Below are 22,872 nucleotides of genomic sequence, written 5' to 3'. Positions count from 1 at the left end.
GTCTGAAGCACGAAAGACCTGCTATCTGTACTTTGAGAGAGCCAACCGCCAGTCCTTTTACAAGCCCCTCTTGAAGGAATGCAAGAACCAAAGAAATTGGAGCTGTGATCAGGTTCTCACTCTTCTGTGCATATCAGCCCTGGAAGCACCTCCAGGCCTTCATACAGGTGGCCAATGTTGTTTGCTTCATGGACCTTAGGACAGTGACAATAACCACTTCAAAATAGCCTTTGCGCGCTAAGGCTGTGCGCTCAAGAGCCATGCTGTAAAATCAAACTGCTCTGGATCCTCCAGGGTGATTGGGCCCTATGAGATTACCCCAGATGACAGGGTAGTCTTAGATCCTGGTTCCTTTTTAGACAAACCAGATTTGCATACCACAGATGCCTCGACCAATCCAGTGCAACAAGAACTAACAGCTCCAGAGCTAAATATGTACCTAAAGCAGTGGAGGATTAAGTGACCTGTTCACAATCTTAAGCAGCATCATTTAGATTTGAGCCTTTGCTTCATTGATTCTCAACCTGGTCTAACCATTAGTTACAGCTAATGCCGATAGTATACATTCCAAACATGTTTGGTAACTCAACAATACATTAAAGGGAAGTACATCTGAAGCTTGGTGTTCTTTTGGCAACCTACCAAAACATTTATAGACAAATCATTTTATGGTTGCAATTAAACACAAGATTTCTGTTACAGTGCTTTTTTTGACACAATTTCATAGAACGGTGTCCTTTTCCCAGTGGAGTAAGCCCAAGAAGGGGACCTCCAAGCACCGAAGCCACGCAGGAGAAAAGAACCGATGGCTAAAATACCCAAAGATAAAAAGAAAGCAGAGCAAATCACCATCTAAGTTTGCTTACAGAAGGAAAAACTGAAGAGGGAAATATTCTCCACTGGTGAATGGAAGGAGTTGAAATGAACAGCACCCTTCTGCAAAGTTCATGACTATAGGATTATAACAGCTTCAGTACAGAATCCTATGTCTTTGCAACAGAAAGGGGTGTTCTGGAGCAAAGGTTGAAGAACTGGTCGCTACAGTGCTTTCTTGCTATTTATGTGCCTAATATTCACAATTTTGTGTAACTACATGTGCACAAATTGCGACTGCTATTTGCACTGCTGTATTTTTGGACCTGTGCATTGAAAAATCGGCCTTTGCTTTTGAAAATGGTCACCAAGCAGTACTGCAAATAAAAAAATGTTTGCATCATTCTGAATGTTCTTTATGGTTTTTGTCAAGTGTTGTCCTATGCAGGAACCTAACCCTATTTTTCCTATAAGATCCATTATTCTCTTTCTGCGGATTTAAGAAACCACATGCATGGCTGGAATCTAACTTCTATTTTTCCATAGATGAATTGTTTTGTTATTTGAGGTTTACTAAGATTTTTGGAAACCATACTGCCCTGAATAGTGGAAATGAACTGTATACAGGTGCTGGCAATATTCAGTGCCCGCATAGATAAATGACCAAATAGGACTGCATGTTAAACTTATAATGATTTCCTTACAAAACATTATACTTCTAAAATAAACATTAAAGTGAATGACTCATCAAACTTCAATGATCTCTAATAATCTTGGATATTTAAATTTTATTAAAATCATAAGGAATAAAGGCCCTCTTTTACTAAGCCGTAGTAGAGATTTCTACCACGGCCCAAGATGGTAAATGTTGTGTTGCTGTTCCAACGCTCATAGGAATTCTATGAGCACCAGAGCATTCTCTGTGCTCTGGGCCATGGTAGAGACCTGTACTGCGGTTTAGTAAAAGGGGGTGAGTCAGTACTTACCACTACATCACTGGAAATACGAGCCTTTGCAACTGAGAGCACTGTCTTCTCATCTAGGCTGATAATTTTTGGTCTGGGCTTGAGAACAGGCTTCATGTTTATAATTTCTTCATCAAGTTTTAAGTCGAGTGATAGTATTGATGCTTCTGTCTTATTTTTGTTTTCTTCTTCATAAATGCTCATTGTAGAACATTGGGATTGACCCTTTCCCTAAGTAAAGTTATTTAATATTAGTTTTTTTTTATGAGGCTCAGAAAGCACAGTTAATTACTATAACAGGTGTTATCCATGGACAGTAGGCAAATATTCTCACACATGGGTGACGTCACTGATGGAGCCCCGGTACAAACACTTTAAAAGCATATCGCCACTTTAAGTCTTTAGAAAGTTTGCTATAGCCCACACCGTGCCATGCGCGAGTGCCTTCCCACCCGCCCGACGTAGGCGCGCCATCCCTCAGTTCAGATAAGTCAGCTAAGAAGCCAACCAGGAGAGGTGGGTGGGTTGTGAGAATATCTGCCTGATGTCCTTGGATAACACTTGTTATGGTAAGTAGCTGTGCTTTATCCCAGGACAAGCAGTCGGCATATTCTCACACATGGGTGACCTCCAAGCTAACTAGGATGGGATGGAGTGGAGGGAGAGTTGGCCTTTAAGAAAATAAATTTTGCAAAACTGACTGGCCGAAATGTCCATCCCGTCTGGAAAAAATTTCCAGGCAATAATGAGAGGTTAAGGTATGAACCGAGGACTAGGTGGCAGCTTTACAGATTTCCTCAATAGAAGTAGATCTAAGGAAAGCTACAGAAGCTGCCATAGCTCGGACCTTGTGAGCTGTGACATGACTCTCCAGTTGCAGTCCAGTCTGAGCATAACAGAATAAGATACAGGCCGCCAACCAGTTGGAAATCGTTCTCTTGGAAACAGGATGCCCTAATTTGTTAGGATCAAATGAGATGAATAGTTGGCGAGATGTTCTATGTCCTGTCGATATAGTAGGCCAAAGCACATTTACAGTCCAGAGTGTGAAGCGCCGTTTCTCCTGCAAAAGAATGAGGCTTAGGAAAGAAAACTGGAAAAACAATCGATTGACTGAGATGAAAATCAGTAACAACTTTCAGTAGAAACTTTGGATGAGAGTGTAGAATCACTTTGTCATGGAGGAAAACTGAAAGGAGGATCTGCCACCAATGCTTTTAACTCACTGACTCTCCGAACTGAAGTGAGAGAGATTAAGAAAAACAACTTTCCAGGTAAGAAACTTGAGATGAGCTATAGCCATTGGTTCAATTGGTGGCATCATTAACCTGGAAAGAACCACATTAAGGTTCCAGACCACTGGAGGAGGTTTGAGAGATGGTTTTACATTGAAAAGTCCCTTCATGAATCTGGAGACCATAGGATGAGCTGTTAGAGGTTTACCCTCGACTGGAAGATGGAAAGCAGTAATAGCACTAAGATGGACTCTAATAGATGCTGATTTGAGTCCAGAGTCCTAAAGGTGAAGTAAATAATCCAAGACAAGATTAACTGACAAGGAAGCAGAATCATGATGATGCAGAAGACACCAGGAAGAAAACCGAGTCCACTTTTGTTGATAACACTGTTGAGTGGCTGGTTTCCTGGAGGCGTCGATAATACTGCAGACAGGCTGAGAGAGATGTAACTCAGCTGAGTTCAGCCCGAGAGATACCAAGCTGTCAGGTGTAACGATTGCAGATTGGGATGAAGAAGAGCTCCTTGATTCTGAGTAAGCAGAGAAGTTAAAATTGGAAGGTGCTGAGTTGAAGTATAAGGGAGAACCAATGTTGTCTGGGCCACCGAGGCGCTATGAGTATCATGGTTGTTGACTTCTGCTTGAGTTTGAAAATAGTTTTCAAGATGAGAGGAGTGGGAGGAAACGCATTCAGAAACATTTGCGTCCAATCCAGTAGAAACGCATCTGCTTCCAGATGGTGAGGAGAGTAAAGTCTAGAGCAGAACTGGGGCAACCTATGATTGTGGGGAGCTGCATACAAGACCACTTGCGGAGTGCCCCACTGTGCAAAGACGGATTGGAGAGCTGTCGAGTTGAGAGTCCATTCGTGAGGCTGAAGAATTCTTCTGAGGTTGTCTGCCAAGGAATTCTGCTCATCTTGAATGTAAACTGCCCTCAGGAAAAGGTTGCGGGCCATCGCCCAAAGCCAGATCTTTTGAGCCTCCTGACAAAGTGGAAGAGAGCCTGTGACTCCTTGCTTGGTTATGTAGTACATTGCTACTTGATTGTTCGTTGTGGAGGATGAGGACTTGATTACTTATAAGATGTTGGAAAGCTTTCAGTGCATAGTATATCAATCTGAGTTCGAGCAAATTGATGTAAAATTTGCGCTCTGTGGCAGTCCAATGGCCTTGCATTTGAAGACCGTTCATGTGCGTCCTCCAAGTGTACAGGGAAGCATCCGTCGTGAGCAACTTTTGATAAGGAGGTAAGTGGAAAAGCAGACCTCTGGATAGATTGGAGGAGGTCATCTACTAGTGGAGCGACTGTTGAAGAGATGAGGTTACAGAGATATGCTGTGAGAGCCGATCTGTCACCTGAGACCACTAAGAAGCGAGGGCCCACTGAGAAGTGCGAAGATGCAGTCTGACAAGTGGTGTCACATGAACTATAGAAGCCATATGGCCTAGCAGAACCATCATGCGCCTCGCATATATTGTGTGGAGATGAAACATCTGCTGGCAGAAATGAAGCAGAGCGGTTAGGCAATCTGGAGGAAGAAATGCCCTCATGAGAGTTGTATCAAGAATAGCCCCGATGAACTGGAGATGTTGAGTCGGGTGCATTGGCGACTTGGGGAAATTGATTTCAAAGCCCAAGGCTTGAAGGAAAGAGATAGTATGAGTTGTCGTCAGAGCCACTTCCTGAGATGATGAAGCCTTGATAAACCAGTTGTCCAGATAAGGAAAAACCTGAAGACTGTGGGATCGGAGGGCTGCCACTACCACAATCAAGCACATTGTGAAGACCCTGGGAGAAGATGCCAGGCCAAACGGAAGTACCTTGTATTGGCAATGGCGCTGTTTCACTTGAAAGCAGAGGTATTTTCTGGAAGCCACATTGATTGGTATATGAGTATAGGCTTCCTTGAGATCCAGAGAGCATGGCCATTTGTTCTGAGCCAATAGGGGATAGAGAAGGGTGAGAGAGAGCATTCGGAATTTATCCTTGACGAGATATTTGTTGAGATCTCTGAGATCCAGAATGGGTCGCAGTCATCCCATCTTCTTTGGAACTAAGAAATAGCGGGAGTAGAATCTCTGGTTGTGTTAAGAGAGAGGAACATCGGGTGGGTGCTGGATCCAAGATGGCTGCCGCTATCTGAATGCTGCCAGATCGTCTGAGAGTGTTTTTCTCTTATCCTTCAACGATGCCGAAAAGACGGGGCAGAAGCGTTGGTGGTGCCTCCCAGTGATTAGTGCCCACAGTTCCTACAATCGAGGACATTTTCAGACGCCTGCAAACGGAGCCAGCTGCTTCGGGGAATCGCTCGTTGAGAGTGCCGGCAGAGAGGAGTGCCTCGGCAGAAACCCACGGGCTAGACGTCACTCTGAGCCCCGACGACAGGACGCCTCCCCTCCAGCCGTTGCCGCTGGGAGCCAGCTCACTACGAGAGGAGAGTATGTCCGAAGAGGCAGTATTCTCCCCTCGAGAGGCCAGTGAATCGGAGGGCTTGCTGCAGGATATGGCTCAAAAGGACTTGCTTCTTTTGGAAAAACCAGCGACCGGATCATCTTCTGCTATGGAGGAACAAGGCACTGGGGAGGTAAACCAATCACCTGAGCCTGCTTATACTACACTAATAGTTCCTTTTGCTCCAGTTAAGCCCCCAGAAGTTACACTAGATTCACTTTGGGAATTAGTATTGGCATTGGGGAATTCCTTGAATCCCCAAATTAAAAATTTAGATAAAGAATTGAAAGACCAGAAAGAAGAAATAAAAACTTTGAAAGAGGATATTAAAATATTGAAATCAGATATGCAAGAAGAAAAGAAGGATATAAAAATGATTGGAAGCCATCAGGATCTACTTGTAAAGGATAATTTGATTATAAGGAGAAAATTGGAAGTACTTGAAAACAATAGCCGGATTAATAATTTACGTTTAATTAATTTTCCAAGGGTTCCGTCAATTTCCCCAAGTGAAATGATAAAGCGTTACTTTCTGGAAATACTTAAAATTCCTGAGAACTCTTTACCACCTTTGTTAAGAGTGTATTATCTACCTACAAAGACTCAGGATTCTCAGAAGAAAGAAGGTGTTGGAAAACCTCAGGAACTTTCCCTGGACGTTTCCGCTTTATTGGAACAATCAGATAGAGAAGTGGCTATTTCAGCCACTCTCTTATTGTCTGTGGCTTTGGCTCCAGACAAAGATTGGATCCTTAAACTTTTCTTTAAAAATAGATCCAGAGACTTCCTGGGTTTCCATATTCAAATTTTTCCTGATGTCTCTAGGGAGACTCAAAAGAGAAGAAGGGAATTTCTATTATTGAAACCGGGTGTGACTCAAATTGGTGGTTTATTTTTCCTCAGATATCCTTGTAAATGTGTAGTGAGATATCGTACTTTAAAATATGTGTTTTTTGAACCGGCTCAGTTGACGATTTTCCTCTCCAATAAGCGCCTTGAAATGGAATAATATCTAAGTCCGAGTAATAATTTAGCTCTGTTTCAGCATCAGATAGTGAGCTTTCTTGTTAATTATTAGATGGTTCAATCACTCCTATTTCCTAATCATGGATCCTAATAATTGAGGACTAGTGTGTGATTAAGTAGAGAAATAATTTCCTATTATAATTTGAATTATTTTTTGGATGGTAATTTCAATACTATGTTATCTTAATTACACTTTCTGTACAAGATGATATGCTTGTTAATTAATGTGAAAACTTATAAATAAATAAATAAAAAAAAAAAGAGAGAGAGGAACATCCTCGATGGCATTGAGAAGAAGAAGGGATTGAACCTCCTAGAGAAGAGAGGACTGTGCAGGGTTTGAAGCAGACTCTCTCTTGGAGGATGATCCGGAGGAAGGGTGTGGAAGTGAAGGACGTAACCCTAACGAATGATGATCAGAGGTGTTGAGCTCCCAACGATTGATGTAATACTGAAGCCGCTCCCCTATTGGCTGAGGAAGAGAAAGTACCTGCGAGGCACCAGGGCACAGGCCTCGGCTGGATACAAAGCAAAGCCTGGATGACCATTTCAGAAGTTTGAGTTCACACCAGCTGATGTTTACAGAGAACTGTCAAGACTCAAGGTGAACAAAGCCATGGGCCCGGACAATCTGCACCCAAGAGTGCTTAGAGAGCTATGCGATGTTTTGGCGGAACCGTTAGCCATGCTCTTCAATCTCTCCCTAAGTACGGGGAGAGTCCCCCTGGACTGGAAAACTGCCAATGTTGTTCCTCTGCACAAAAAGGGTTGCAGAGCGGAGGCTGCGAATTACAGACCAGTAAGTCTCACATCAATAGTGTGTAAACTCATGGAAACTCTACTTAAAGGGAAATTAGACACAATATTGGATGAGGGGAATCTGAGGGATCCCTGTCAACATGGATTCACTAGGGGCAGGTTATGCCAATCCAATCTTATCAGCTTCTTTAACTGGGTGACAGGAAAGCTAGACTCGGGAGAGTCTCTGGACATAGTGTACTTGGATTTCAGTAAAGCGTTTGACAGTGTCCCACACCGTAGACTATTAAACAAGATGAAATCGATGGGGTTAGGTGAGAAACTAATGGCATGGGTCAATGATTGGCTGAGTGGAAGACTTCAGAGGGTGGTGGTCAATGGCACCCTCTCTAAGACATCGGAGATGACTAGCGGAGTGCCGCAGGGCTCAGTCCTGGGACCATTCCTTTTTAACATATTCATAAGGGACTTGACCCGAGGGCTTCAGGGAAAAGTAGCGCTGTTTGCCGACGACGCCAAACTGTGTAATATAGTAGGTGAAAGCGATCTCACGGATGGTATGGCGCAGGATCTGATCAAGTTGGAAAACTGGTCCTCAACATGGCAGCTGGGCTTCAACGCAAAGAAGTGTAAGGTGATGCATCTCGGCAGCAGAAATCCATGCAGAACATACACCTTGAATGGAGAAACACTAGTTATGACCTCAGAAGAACGGGACTTGGGAGTAATCATCAGTGCAGACATGAAGGCTGCCAAACAAGTAGAGAAGGCCTCATCCAAGGCAAGGCGAATGATGGGATGTATGAATAGAAGCTTCGTCAGCCGTAAACCTGAATTCATGATGCCACTGTACAGAGCCATGGTGAGACCTCATCTGGAGTACTGTGTGCAATTCTGGAGGCCACATTACTGTAAAGATGTACTTCGAGCTGAGTCAGTCCAGCGAATGGCCACTAGGATGGTCTCCGGACTAAAGGGTCTCTCATACGAGGAAAGACTGGGCAAATTGCAGCTCTACTCTCTAGAGGAGCGCAGGGAGAGGGGTGACATGATTGAGACATTTAAGTATGTCACAGGTCGTGTCGAGGTGGAAAACGACATATTCTTTCCTAAGGGACCTTCAGTCACAAGGGGGCACCCGCTCAAACTCAGAGGAGGGAGATTTGGTGGTGACACCAGGAAGTATTTCTTTACAGAAAGGGTGGTGGATCACTGGAACAAACTACCGGTGCAGGTGATCAAGGCCACTAGTGTGCTCGATTTTAAGAATAAATGGGACATCCAGGTGGGATCTCTACGTGGGTCGAGCAGCACTCTGACTTAATGGGGTGGGACAGTAGAGTGGGCAGACTTGATGGGCTATAGCCCTTTTCTGCTGACATCTTTCTATGTTTCTATGTTTCTAGGATGGTAACTGTGGCTATGCTCAGAAGGAACAGGTCAAAAAGGTCATGTAGGTTTTTGCGGAGCAGCCAGTTGTTTGGGTTATTGATGTGGTTGTTGCTTTTGCCTTCTAGGTGAAGGAGAAGCAGGAGCAGCAGCCTTAGCAGCAAACCTTTGTTGGTAAGAAGAAGCAGGCTTGAATGGTCGAGGGGCCTGAGGCTTCTTTTAAGGTTTCACCAACATGTCCCATCTGGTCTCATGGGCAGAAATTTTTTGTGTATCAGTGTCAGTAGAGTCACCATAAAGTTCATCACCTAGACACGGAGCATTGGCCAGCTGATCCTGGTGGTTGTCTAGGTCGGAGACACATAACCACGAAAGACTTCGCATAGCCACCGACATGGCTGCTGCCCGAGAGGTGAGCTCAAACGTGTCATTGGTGGACCTTACATATATTGGCGAAGTTGAAGTACAGTGGAGACAAGATTTTGAAAAGGCTTGGTATTACGTGCAGGAATATATTTCTGGAAAGAAGAAAATTGCTTGACCAGATGCTTCAGATAGCAGGAAAAATAAAAATTGTAATTTCCTGCTCGGCATAGATGTTATTTAAAAATACCGTCATGGAAGCCTAGACTAGATGTATTCCACGTATCAGCAAAGGTGGAAAGAAGAGGAAACGAGAGCCAGCGTGATTACAAAGTGAAGTGAAAGAGGCTATCAGAGCCAAAAAAAACATTCTTTAAAGAATGGAAAAAAGATCCAAATGAAGAAAATAAGAAGAAACACAAGCATTGGCAAGTTAGATGCAAAACATTGATAAAAACAGCTAAGAAAGAATATGAAGAAAAACTTGCAAAAGAGGCAAAAACTCAGAAATTTTTTAAGGTACATCAGAAGCAGAAAACCTGTGAGGGAATCTGTGGGATCGTTGGATGATCAAGGAGCGAAAGGGGTGCTCAAGGAGGATAAGGCCATAGCGGAAGGACTGAATGAATTCTTTGCTTCAGTCTTTACGGAAGAAGATGTAAGAGATCTACCTGAACTGGAAATGGTTTTCAAGGGTGATGATGCGGAGGAACTGAAAAAAATCTCGGTGAATCTGGAAGATGTACTGAGCCAAATCGACAAGCTAAAAAGTGATAAATCACCAGGATTGGATGGTATACATCCCAGGGTATTAAAATAACTCAAAAATGAAATTGCTGACCTGCTGTTAGTAATCTGTAACCTGTCGCTAAAATCATCTGTAGTACCTGAAGATTGGAGGGTGGCCAATTTTAAGCCGATATTTAAAAAGGGCTCCAGGGGAGATCCGGGAAATTACAGACCGATAAGCCTCACTTTGGTGCTAAGCAAAATGGTAGAAATGATTATATAAAATAAAATTGTGGAACACGTAGTCAAGCAAGATTTAATGAGATGGAGTTAGCATGGGTTCAGCCGAAGGAGATCTTGCCTCACATCTTGCCTCACAAATTTGCTTGACTTCTTTGAAGGTGTGAATAAACATGTGGATAAAGGTAGCCAGTTGATATAGTATATCTAGATTTTCAGAAAGCTTTTGATAAAGTTCCTCACGAGAGGCTCCTTAGAAAATTAAACTGTCATGGGATAGGTGGCAAAGTTTAGTTGTGGATTAGGAACTGGTTATCAGATAGAGGGTAGGGTTAAATGGTCATTTTTCTCATTGCAGGAGAGTAAACAGTTGAGTGTTGCAGGGATCTGTACTGGGACCGGTGCTATTTAACTTATTTATAAATGATCTGGAAATTGGAACGACGAGCGAGGTAATTAAATTTGCAGATGACACTAAACTGTTCAAAGTTGTTAAAATGCATGCGGATTGTGAAACATTGCAGGCGTTCCTTAGGAAACTGGAAGACTGGGCATCCAAATGGCAGATGAAATTTAATGTGGACAAATGCAAAGTGATGCACATTGGGAAGAATAACCTGAATCACAGTTACCAGATGCTAGGGTCCACCTTAGTGATTAGCGCTCAAGAAAAGAATCTGGGTGTCATCGTAGAAAATATGATGAAATCTTCCACCCAATGTGTGGCGGCAGCCAAAAAAAGCAAATAGGATGGTAGGAATTATTTAAAGGGATGGTTAACAAGACTAAGAATGTTATAATGCCCCTGTATCGCTCCATGGTGCAACCTCATCTGGAGATTTGTGTTCAGTTCTGATCTCCTTATCTCAAGAAATATATAGTGGTGCTGGAAAAGGTTCAAAGAAGAGTGACAAAGATGTTAAAGGGGATGGAACTCGTCTCGTATTAGGAAAGATTAAAATGGTTAGGGCTTTTCAGCTTGGAAAAGAGAAGGCTGAGGGGAAATATGACTGAAGTCTACAAAATCCTGAGTGGAGTAGAACAGGTACAAGTGGATCGATTTTTCACTCGGTCAAAAATTACAATGACTAGGGGACACTCGATGAAGTTACAGGGAAATACTATTAAAACCAATTGGAGGAAATTTTTTTTCACTATGAGAATAGTTAAGCTCTGGAACACATTGCCAGAGGATGTGGTTTGAGCGGATAGTATAGCTGGTTTTAAGAAAGGTTTGGACAAGTTCCTGGAGGAAAAGCCCATAGTATGTTATTGAGAAAGACATGGGGGAAGTAACTGCTTGCCCTGTATCGGTAGCATGGAATATTGCTACCCCTTGGGTTTTGGCCAGGTACTAGTGACCTGGATTGGCCACCTTGAGAATGGGCTACTGGGCTTGATGGACCATTGGTCTGACCCAGTAAGGCTATTCTTATGTTCTTATGGTAAAGTCATCTACAGAATTTGTCCATTGTCCGGCCCTCTCTGCCAGGAGGAACGGTAGCATAGACACTGGCCCCAGAAGACTTTTTCAAAGTGGATTCCACCACTAGTGACTCATGTGGCAGTTGTCAAAGCCTGGAAAAGGCACCACCTTGTACAGTGACTCCAATTTCTTGGGAGCCTCTGGTATGGAAAGAGTATCTAAATTCTTGAAAAAAGTCTCTCATAAGATGGCATGAAGAGGAGGCAGATCATAATCTAAGGTCTCCAAATATTCTATATATATATTTAGAGTCTGCTTCCAAGGAAATGTCCAAATCCTTGCCCATCTTGTGGAGAAATTTGGAGAAGGAGAGTTTCTCAGAAGGAGAAGAGGCTCTAGTTGGAGAGCAATGAGGTAAACCTGAAGCAGAAGAGTCCTCCTCAGTGGTGGATGGTGGCTCCGGTTCAGAATCTCCCAATAAATCAATCTCAGATAGAGAAAGATTTATGTTGGGAATCGTGCCGGCGGATCGGTGTCGAGGTCTCAGTATGTTTAGATTTATGTTAGAACTTACCCAACCTTGCTGGAGTGAACTCTCAAGAACTCCTTAAGAGGAGGAATGGTTCAATGCTCAACTCCCTTCTCGAGGACATCCGCACTAGTGGAGCATCCGAGACTGGTGTAGTCTGCGCCGTGAGCAGCTCAGACTAGACCCGCACCAAGAGAGTCAGTGTCAACAGAAGTACAAGCTGGGTTGGCACCAACAATTGAAAATGCTCCTCTAATTCCTCCCTAAGCAAGATGTCTATTTTTTGCTTGAGGGAGAGCACCGGCACCATTGGCTTTTTCGCTGGTACCAATGGTGCGGCAACACGGTCCAGAGATGAGGAGGCTGATGAAGAGGCACTCACCTGGATCGTAGCCGTGCGCTTACGGGACTTTCGTGAGGTCGGCATGACTTGGCTCAATGCAGCTAGGACCTGCATCCTGGAGGGGGAAGTGGAAGTCTTCTCAGCCGGCTTACCCAAAGAGATGGTATACTGTGACACTGGAGTCAGCGTTGGTGGATCTGCCGGCACCGAAGATCTCGGTGTTGTTTTGGTTGGCGCAGTCGGCATTACAGTTGAAGTGGGCTCACCTTCCATGGCGGCACCGAAGAACTGTTTCTGCTGCAGAAGACAAATTTTCAAAGTCCTCTTCTGTAAGGAAAAGCAGCGCGTGCAAGTTTCAGGATGGTGTTTGGGCCCCAAACACTGGAGACACCAGCGGTGAGGGTCAGTGACACAAATAGCCCTAGCACAGCAACCGCATTTTTTAAAACCCGTCAGCGGGCGTGACTTGGACAGGAAGACCGCCTCGCTAAATTAAAATCGATGATTGAGGTGGCTAAGAGGCTTTGCCAGGCAACGAGCCCGCGAATGGAAAAAAGAAATTATTACAAAACCACGAGAGCAGGAAGGCAGTGATAAGAGAAAATTTTAATGGCCGTTGAAACGCAACTTCTTAGCTCCGTGGAAACTAAGAGACCGAGTACCTACATCGGACGGGAAGGCACTCATGCATGCACAGTGCGGGCTATCGCGAACTTTCTAAAGACTTAAAGTGGCTATATACTTTTAAAGTGTCCATACTGGGCTCCGTCGGTGAAGTCACCCATGTGTGAGAATATGCTGCCTACTTGTCCTGGGATAAACTACATACAGTTAATGAAGAAACTGAGGGGTCTTTTTACTAAAGTGCAATAAATTCTGGGCTTAGTGCATTCCAATGTGAGATCTTCCTGTGTGCTATTGCTCTTTAGTAATAGGGCCCCTAAATGTATCATTTTATTCCAACAAACAGAAATTACATTGTCATATCATCATCACTCTTGAGACTCGGCTTGTTGCCAAGGCAGCACACTCAGAAGAAAAACTGAATGCCATTGATCTAATACCAGTGGCGTACCTAGGGTATGTGGCACCCGGGGCCCATCATTTTTTGACACCCCCCCCACCCATGTAAAAAAATATTTTTTATAATAACCTTGAAACGGAATAAACAGAATAGAAACAGGCAGTGAAAATGTTCTTTTATTGAACCTCATATATGTAACCATTATTCCAAACATAACATAACATAAATTATGTCTGAATTGTCATGACATTAGAAGTACATATGAGTAGTTGCAGGTGATGCTTGGGATATTTCTGATTGAGTTAGTTCGGTTTTATGTGTTTTTTTAATAGAAGGGTTTTTATTTCTTTTTTTGAAGGTTTTGTAGTCTGTGGTCGAGGTCAATAGGTTGTAGAGTTGGGGGTCGAGTGTTGCTGCTCGAGTGGCTAGGAGGTTGTCGTACAGTTTTTTTCATTTGATGTTTTTGGTTGGAGGGTGTGTGAATGGTGTGTGAGTTCTCCCATGTCTGGTTGAGGTAGTTTGAACTAGTCGATTGTTCCAATAGGCTGGGCTGTCTCCGTTTATTGCTTTAAATAGTAGGCAGGAAAATTTGAAGTGTATTCTCGCTTGTATTGGGAGCCAATGTGAGTCGTGGTATGCCTCTGTGATGTGGTCGAATTTCTTCAGTGAGTAGACCAGTCTTAGGTCTGTGTTTTGTATTGTTTTATCATGGTTGTGGAATCTTGACTGTTTTTCCTCCATTTTCTTTCTAGTTGACTGCATTGTCTTTTTAGTAGGAGTAGTTCATTGTTCTGGGAGTTGGTAAGTATGAGAGAGAAAGATGAATGTAGGCAAACTTGTTGGAGACAAAAGACTTTTCACAAGGTACATGAGAAAGAGAGGAAGAATAGGAATAAGATTGGAAAGGTGGCAATTTGAACCAGTGGGGTAAGAGTTTAAAGAGTTAGGATTGGGACCGATAGCCCAAGCAGAGGAGAACAAACAAGAGAGAGAGTATAGAGAACAGAACGGAGATGGCTGAATGAATGAAAAGACCAGTAAAAGCCATCACATTGTTTCAGATCAACTGTGAAAAATATGATCTACTTTTTGGTATTTGCCAGCTACTTGTGATGCAGACTGCCCAAGGAACTTGGCTTGACAGCATGGCTTATCTTAAGAATATGTGAGGAAAGTGGATACTGGGAGGGTGAAAGAAAGAGGAAGATAGGTGAAAAAAAAGGAGACATTAAAAAGTTTGGGAACCTCTGTTCTAGGGATCCTATACTGTTAGTATATCCATTTTTAATGGCCTGGCTTCTGAACACCAAAGTAAACTTATTTAGCTGAAAAAAATAGTTACCCCCCCCCATTCCACACACATTAATTCTCTTCCATTTTTGTTCCCATTATAAAAAACACTGATAAGTTCCCAGAAAAAATACATTAAAATAAGTGAAAACAAAGGCCCCTACAGATGAGAACATAACATAAGAATAGCCTAACTGGGTCAGACCAATGGTCCATCATGCCCAGTAGTCCATTCTCATGGTAGCCAATCCAGGTCACTAGTACCAGGCTAAAACCCAAAGAGTTAAAACCCAAAGGAAGGTTTAGATAGATTCCTAAAGGATAAGGGAATTGAGGAGTATAGATAGAAGTAACGGTAGGTTATAGGAATAGTCAGGGACCACTTGGGCCTGATGGGCCGCTGCGGGAGCGGACCGCTGGGCGCGATGGACCTCTGGTCTGACCAGTGGAGGCAACTTCTTATGTTCTTATTCCATGCTTCCAAGCAGATGCTTCTCCCATGTCTTAATAACAAACTATGGACTTTTCCTCCAGGAATTTGTCCAAACTTTTCTTAAAACCAGTTTCGCTATCTGCTTTTACCACAACTTCTGGCCACTTCATTTTTAAGCTTAGATCTTTCCTTCCAAACAGAGACCTTGCTAGATGTCAAATACAGAACATGACCAGTGGAGGCAACTTCTTATGTTCTTATTCCATGCTTCCAAGCAGATGCTTCTCCCATGTCTTAATAACAAACTATGGACTTTTCCTCCAGGAATTTGTCCAAACTTTTCTTAAAACCAGTTACGCTATCTGCTTTTACCACAACTTCTGGCCACTTCATTTTTAAGCTTAGATCTTTCCTTCCAAACAGAGACCTTGCTAGATGTCAAATACAGAACAAGGTAACTTCACACGGACTTAGCTGTGCAGGAAATGTGGATCTCCTCATACACCCACCATATAGTGCAAAAATGTGCAAAGGTCTGTTTTTTTCTTTCGATCACTACATAGCCTAATGCCACACAAGCAGCGCTGTTACAAACATATTCTGAAGGTCAATGCTAAGGTTAACAAAGTTTCCTTCCTTGGACCACAAGGAGATACTGACAAACCACTGGAAGAGATCCCAAAACAACTACCCAGGCACAACACCCAAAGACCCACTCAGTGTGTGAACCAGTTGAGTGGAATGGATTAACTGGGGGGGATGGAAATGGCCCGGAGTTTGCTCAGCAGAATTTCCCATAACACCTCTTCCTCTCAACACATTGACATGCTGTCGCCACCACCACCACCACCACTAGGAACACCTCACTGGGTAGGCCAGCAATGCTTATAAACTTTATAAAACACATTATTATATTTTCTTATAAAGCACATATTTTAACTGAACTCTCTCTGACATCCTCAGCCTTGCCATTCACAAAAACAGAAGGAAGAAAAGTTCCCATTTCCTGCTGTCTCATGTCCCCGGCCTATACAATATTTTTCTTCTGCAGATCCCTTCAAAAGTCTGACCAAATCCTCGTTTCACTTGCATTATAAAGTACTGAGGATGCCATCTCTCCCCATTCGCAGGTCCTAAAGTCTAAGACAGTAGCGCAAACTAGAGCTGCCCGATTCAGGGGAAAATAAATTGATTCGATTCAGCCTATTGAATTGGTTTTTCGATTCGATTCGATTTTCCTGCCCAATTGGGTGTTTTTTCAAACATTTTAGTGGGTTTATTTTATAGCTTTTTCACCCCCTTTGGCTTCTCCTAACCACACTAGCACTGTGGTGTAAACAAAATAAAGAAACAAAAAGGATTTTTCCTCTCTCTGTTAAATCCTAGCTCACGTTTGCGGTCTAACACCAGCTCTGGCAGGATACACTTTTCAAATCTGACATATTGTAATCACAAAACAGAAAATAAAATTATTTTTTCTACCTTTTGTTGTCTGGTAAATATTCAAATCTTGTTGGTCCCTGGCTCTGGTTGTCTTGCTTGCCAGGGTCTCCTTCTTTCTTCTTTCTCCGTGCTAACCATCCATCTGCCATCTCTGTCCTCCACTTCCGTTTCCCTTCCCTCCCCCGGAGGTCTAGAATCTTTCCTTTTTTTCGTTTCCATCCACAGATTCACCTTTTCTAAACTACCCTTTAATCCAGCATCTCTTCCTCCTTCCCCACCACCATGGGGTCCACCATCTCTCCCTTTCTCTTCCCAACTATCCTCCTATCCAGTATCTCTATCCCCCTTCCACACTATCCCTTGTGTCCAACTTTTCTCCCTTTCTGTTCCTTCCCTCCCTAAATCCAATTATCCACCATCTTTCTCCCACTCCTCTGTTTTTAGACCCATTATTTCTTCCATCCCCAAAATCCGGCATATGCACGTATCTTTGAACCCTCCCTTCCTTCCCTCCCTCCCTCCATGTACTTCTACACCAGGACCCCCTCCTCTGGAGGTCTGTCCCCCCTGAAGGCCTGTACCCCCGAAGGACTGCACCTCCCCCCCGAAGGTCTGTCCCCCTGAAGGACTGCACCCCCCGAAGGACTGTACCTCCCCCCTGACATCAGAGGAGGGGCGGGACCGTGGCAGAGGGACGACAACTCTGGAGGCCTATGGCAACCTGCAAGGATCGCTAAAGTACCCGCAATCCTTTCTGCAGGTTGCTTTCTGCTGCAGTCAGGTAAGCGAAAGCCTTGGGGTCGGGCCATGAGAAGGGAAGTTCCTGGGTCATGACTCTAAGGCCAGGAGCACCCCCCTCATGGCTTGCACCCAGGGCGGACCGTTCCCCCTCCTTGGTACGCCACTGTCTGATACCAGTATCTTATTCTAGAAAGTGGTTTTCATCTGTGACATACCTTGCCATAAAAGCAGCATGGAGCCCTGGTTGGGATGACCCAATATAGCTGACAATGGAGACAGACAAATGCTTCCAATGCAGCTAGAGTGCCTGCACTAAAGCATAGCTGATCTTCCCTCTTGTCAGGGATGGACTGACAGCAATTTATGTCCTCAAACAATAAGGGTCATGGGCCCCTAACTACCTATCAAAAGTGATTAAATTAGAAGGAAGCTAGGAGAGAATGAGTCCAATTCAGCTATGGGCCCTCAAGCACTGTCCTATTGCTCCAATGATCATTCACCCATGTCTCCTGACAAAGTGCAGGTAGACACTCCTTTTGGCTGCTATGGCAGTATTCCTGGCACTTCACAGCTTATCTGATGAAAAAGAGATTATGTACTGTCCGCGCTCTTCAACCTCTCCCTTAGTACAGGCAGCGTCCCGTTGGACTGGAGGACGGCTAACGTCATTCCACTCCACAAGAAAGGCTCAAAGATGGAGACAGCAAACTACAGACCAGTGAGTCTAACATCGATAGTGAGCAAACTAATGGAAACTCTAATCAAACACCAATTAGATAAGATCCTGGATGAGGAGAATCTACGGGATCCCCGACAACATGGATTTACTAAGGGGAGATCCTGCCAATCCAACCTGATCAGCTTCTTTGACTGGGTAACGGGGAAGCTGGATATTGGGGAGTCCCTGGACATCGTGTACCTGGACTTTAGCAAAGCATTCGATAACGTACCACACCGCAGGTTACTGAGCAAGATGAGTTCTATAGGATTAGGTAACACATTGACGAAATGGGTTGGGAGCTGGCTTGGAGGTAGGCTCCAAAGGGTGGTGGTGAACGGCACCCCCTCCGAAATGACGGAGGTGATTAGTGGAGTACCACAGGGCTCAGTCTTGGGCCCAATCCTATTCAACATCTTTATAAGAGACTTGGCAGAAAGGCTTCGAGGTAAAATAACATTATTCGCCGATGACGCCAAACTGAGTAATGTAGTGGGCAAATGCACAACAGACGAAGATTCAGTGCCCGACAACATGATGCACGACCTACTCCTACTGGAGCGATGGTCTAGGACATGGCAACTCAACTTCAATGCCAAAAAATGCAAAGTTATGCACCTGGGCAGCCAGAATCCATGCAAGTCTTATACCCTTAATGGCGAGATCCTAGCAAAAACGGTAGCAGAACGAGACTTGGGGGTTAGTGAGGACATGAAGTCTGCCAATCAAGTGGAGCAGGCTTCGTCCAAGGCAAGACAAATCATGGGCTGCATACGAAGGGGTTTCGTCAGTCGTAAGGCGGAAGTCATTATGCTATTGTATAGATCCATGGTGAGGCCCCACCTGGAATACTGTGTGCAATTCTGGAGGCCGCATTATCGCAAGGATGTGCTGAGACTGGAGTCGGTGCAAAGAATGGCCACCCGGATGGTCTCGGGACTCAAGGATCTACCATACGAAAAACGGCTTGACAAATTACAACTATACTCGCTCGAGGAGCGCAGAGAGAGGGGGGACATGATCGAGACGTTCAAGTATCTTACGGGCCGCATCGAGGCGGAGGAAGATATCTTCTTTTTCAAGGGTCCCACGACAACAAGAGGGCATCCGTTGAAAATCAGGGGCGGGAAACTACGAGGTGACACCAGGAAATTCTTTTTCACTGAAAGAGTGGTTGATCGCTGGAATAGTCTTCCACTCAGGTGATTGAGGCCAGCAGCGTGCCTGATTTTAAGGCCAAATGGGATCGGCACATGGGATCTATTCACAGGGCAAAGGTAGGGGAGGGACATTAAGGTGGGCAGACTAGATGGGCCGTGGGCCCTTATCTGCCGTCTATTTCTATGTTTCTATGTTTACTTACCCTGGTAAAGCACAGTTACTTACCGTAACAAGTGTTATCCAGGGACAGCAGGCAGATATTCTCCACATGTGGGTGACATCATCTAAGGAGCCCCGATCGGACACTCTCGCAAGCAAACTTGCTTGAAGAACTTCAAGCTTGTGAGAGTACTGCGCATGCACGTGTGCCTTCCCGCTCAAGCTAGGGGGCTCATCTCCTCAACGTAGCCTCAGTTCAGATAGCTAGCAAAGAAGTCAACCCCGGGGAGGTGGGTGGGTTGTGAGAATATCTGCCTGCTGTCCCTGGATAACACCTGTTAGGGTAAGTAGCTGTGCTTTATCCCAGGACAAGCAGGCAGCATATTCTCCACATGTGGGTGACCTCCAAGCTAACCAAACAAGGGAGGAGGGAAAGTTGGCAATTTAGGAGAACAGATTACGCAACACAGAATGGTCAAACTGGCCGTCTCGCCTGGAGAAAGTATCCAGACAGTAGTGCAAGGTGAAGGTATGAATCGAGGACCAAATGGCAGCCTTGCAGACCTCCTCAATAGGCGTGGACCTGAGGAAAGCAACAGATGCCGCCATCGCTCTGACTTTATGCCCCGTGACCCTGCAGCGGGAGACCAGTCTGAGCGTAGCAGAAAGACATACACTCAGCCACCCAGTTGGACAAGGTGCGTTTGGATACGGGACGCTCCAACTGATTCAGATCGAAAGAGACGAAGAGTTGAGGAGCAGACCGATGAGTCTGAGTGCGTTGCAGATAGAAAGCCAACGCCTTCTTACAGTCAAGAGTGTGAAGAGCCACCTCTCCAGGATGAGAATGGGGCTTAGGAAAAAACACAGGAAGAACAATGGATTGGTTGAGATGAAAATCCGAAACCACCTCAGGCAAGAACTTAGGATGGGTGCAGAGAACCACCTTATCATGATGAAAGACGGTGAAAGGTGGATCCGCAACCAAAGCTTGCAGCTCACTGACCCTGCGAGCAGACGGGAACGCAATAAGAAACACCACTTTCCAAGTGAGATACTTCAGTTGAGCCTTCATCAACTGAGCAAGGACCACATTAAGATCCCAAACCATGGGAGGAGGTTTGAGGGGAGGATGAACATTGAAAAGGCCCTTCATAAACCGGGAAACCACTGGATGAACCGAGAGCGGTTTCCCCTCAAGCAGCCGATGAAAAGCCACGATGGCACTGAGGTGGACTCGAATAGAAGTGGATTTGAGACCAGACTGGGACAAGTGCAGCAGATAATCCAGCACTGAAGGCAAGGAGGCAGACCGTGGCTCCAGGCTCAGCGACGAACATCAAGAGGAAAACCTGGTCCACTTCTGAGAATAACACTGTCGAGACGCCACGAGAACATCCTGAACAGATTGAGAGAACTGGAAAGAGGCAGTCAGATGATGAGAAACCAAGCTGTCAAATGCAGGAACTGCAGGTTGGGATGCAGAAGAGAACCCCAACTCTGAGAAAGCAGAGAAGGAAAAACCAGGAGAAGGAGAGGCTCCGTGGTACTGAGTTGAAGAAGCAGGGATAACCAGGGTTGCCTGGGCCACCGAGGAGCTATTAGAATCATGGTGGCATGCACAGAATTGAGCGTGACTAGAGTCTTCCGGATCAGAGGAAAGGGAGGGAATGCATAGAGAAACAGGCCCGGCCAGTCCAGGAGAAACGCATCCGCCTTGAGACAATGTGGAGAATAGATCCTGGAACAGTATCAAGGCAATTTGTGGTTCAGGGGGGAAGCAAATAGATCCACCTGTGGGGTCCCCCACCGAGCGAACACCTGGCGCAGAACCCAAGAACTGAGATACCATTCGTGAGGTTGCAGCAGGCAACTGAGCCCGTCAGCCAAGCAGTTCTGCTGGCCCTGAATGTACATTGCTCTGAGAAAGATGTGGCGGATCGCTCATTCCCAAATCTTCAGAGCTTCCTGGCAAAGAGATAGGGAACCTGTACCTCCTTGTTTGTTGACATAATACATGGCCATCTGGTTGTCCATCCGGACAAGGACCACGTGATCGCGAAGCAGATGAAGAAAGGCTTTGAGAACGTTGAAAATGGCTCAAAGCTCCAACAGACTGATGTGACAGAGCCGCTCCCCGCTGGACCAAGGCCCCTACATCCGGAGGCCATCGAGGTGAGCTTCCCACGCGTAGGTGAATGAGTCAGTCTTCAAGACCTTCTGCGCCGGAGGAGTGTGAAACAGAAAACCTCTGGAAAGATTGGAACAGCGCATCCACCAGCGGAGAGATCACTTCAAGGAAGGAGTCACTCTGATCCCGGCAGAGACCAGATTACGATCCTGATGCCACTGCGAGGCCAGGGTCCACTGCGGAACGCGAAGATGAAGTCTGGCATAAGGTGTCACATGCACGGTGGAGGCCATGTTCCCCAGCAGTATCATCATGCTTTTGGCCGAGATGGTCAAAAGGAGGGAGACCTGCCGACAAAGGCGGATGATGAACTCCAGACAAGGACGAGACAGGAACGAACGCAGACGAGTATCCAACACCGCTCCAATGAACTAGAGAGATTGGGACGGACACAACTGGGACTTCGGAAAGTTTACCTCGAAGCCCAGACTTTGGAGAATAGAATAGTCCATCGGATAGCTAAGACAACCTCCGAACGAGATGACTCCTTGATCAGCCAGTCGTCCAGGTACGGGAAAACCTGGAGTCCGTGTGTCCACAGGGCTGTGGCAACCACCACCAGACACTTCATGAACACCCTCGGAGAAGGCGCAAGGCCGAAGGGGAGAACATGGTACTGCAAATGGAGATTCGCCACCCGAAAGAATTGACGAGAGGCTGGATGAATCAGGATGTGCGTGTAGGCCTCTTTCTGATCCAGGGAACAATGCCAATCCCCCTCGTCCATGAGGGGGTACAATGTCGAAGAGTGAGCATGCAAAACTTCTCCTTGACCAGGCATTTGTTGAGAGCCCGAAGGTCAAGAATGGGATGCAAGTCCCCGGTCTTCTTGGGGACCAGGAAAAACCGGGAGTAAAATTCTAAGTTCCTTTGATGCTCTGGAACCTCCTCAACCGCCCGAAGGCAGAGAAGAGCCCTGGCCTCCTGAAGCAGGAGGGGAAGATGCGCCCCATAGGAAGGAAACTCCCGGATGGACTGGGCCGGAGGCACATGCTGAAAGCGAAGAGAGTACCCCTCTTGAATTATGGAGAGGACCCAGGAGTCGGTTGTCAGCATCTCCCAATAATGGTATAAAAGATGAAGCCGACCCTCGATGGGAAGGGGGGACGGCCGCTGGACGCAGGACACCAGAGTGTCCAGGCCGTAATTGTCAAAAAGACGGCATCGGTTTCGCCGCCACAGGCAGCTGAGACTTGGCAGGACGCTGCTGCTGAGGGCACCGAGGAGGCAGACGAGACAGAGGAGGAGTGGATTTCTGCATATAGTGCCAGGGAGGAAGCTTATACTGCCTAGCTTTCGCCTTAGGACGCACCAGGGAGGCAAAAGATCTCTCATGTTCCGAGAAGCGTTTCATGGCTGCTTCGATCGAGTCATCGAAGAGCTCGTTTCCCACACAGGGAAGATTCGCCAAGTGATCCTGCAAATTGGGGTCCATGTCC

At 45.4% G+C, this 22,872-nt stretch overlaps 1 protein-coding gene across 3 annotated transcripts in view; it reads right to left on the bottom strand.

Moving 5' to 3' along the window:
• The window catches only part of LRRC9 (leucine rich repeat containing 9), a 584,298-nt gene that overhangs the window by 272,723 nt on the left and 288,703 nt on the right, over positions 1-22,872 (bottom strand). For all 3 annotated transcript variants that reach the window (XM_033952892.1, XM_033952893.1, XM_033952894.1), the window contains exon 18: positions 1,800-2,009. In XM_033952892.1, coding sequence (XP_033808783.1) covers positions 1,800-2,009 — 210 coding nt within the window. The remainder of the gene's footprint in view (positions 1-1,799; positions 2,010-22,872) is intronic.

This window comes from Geotrypetes seraphini, chromosome 7 (genome assembly GCF_902459505.1).
Source record: "Geotrypetes seraphini chromosome 7, aGeoSer1.1, whole genome shotgun sequence".
In the NCBI taxonomy this organism is placed as follows: domain Eukaryota; kingdom Metazoa; phylum Chordata; class Amphibia; order Gymnophiona; family Dermophiidae; genus Geotrypetes; species Geotrypetes seraphini.
This window is presented reverse-complemented; position numbering and strand designations above follow the sequence as displayed.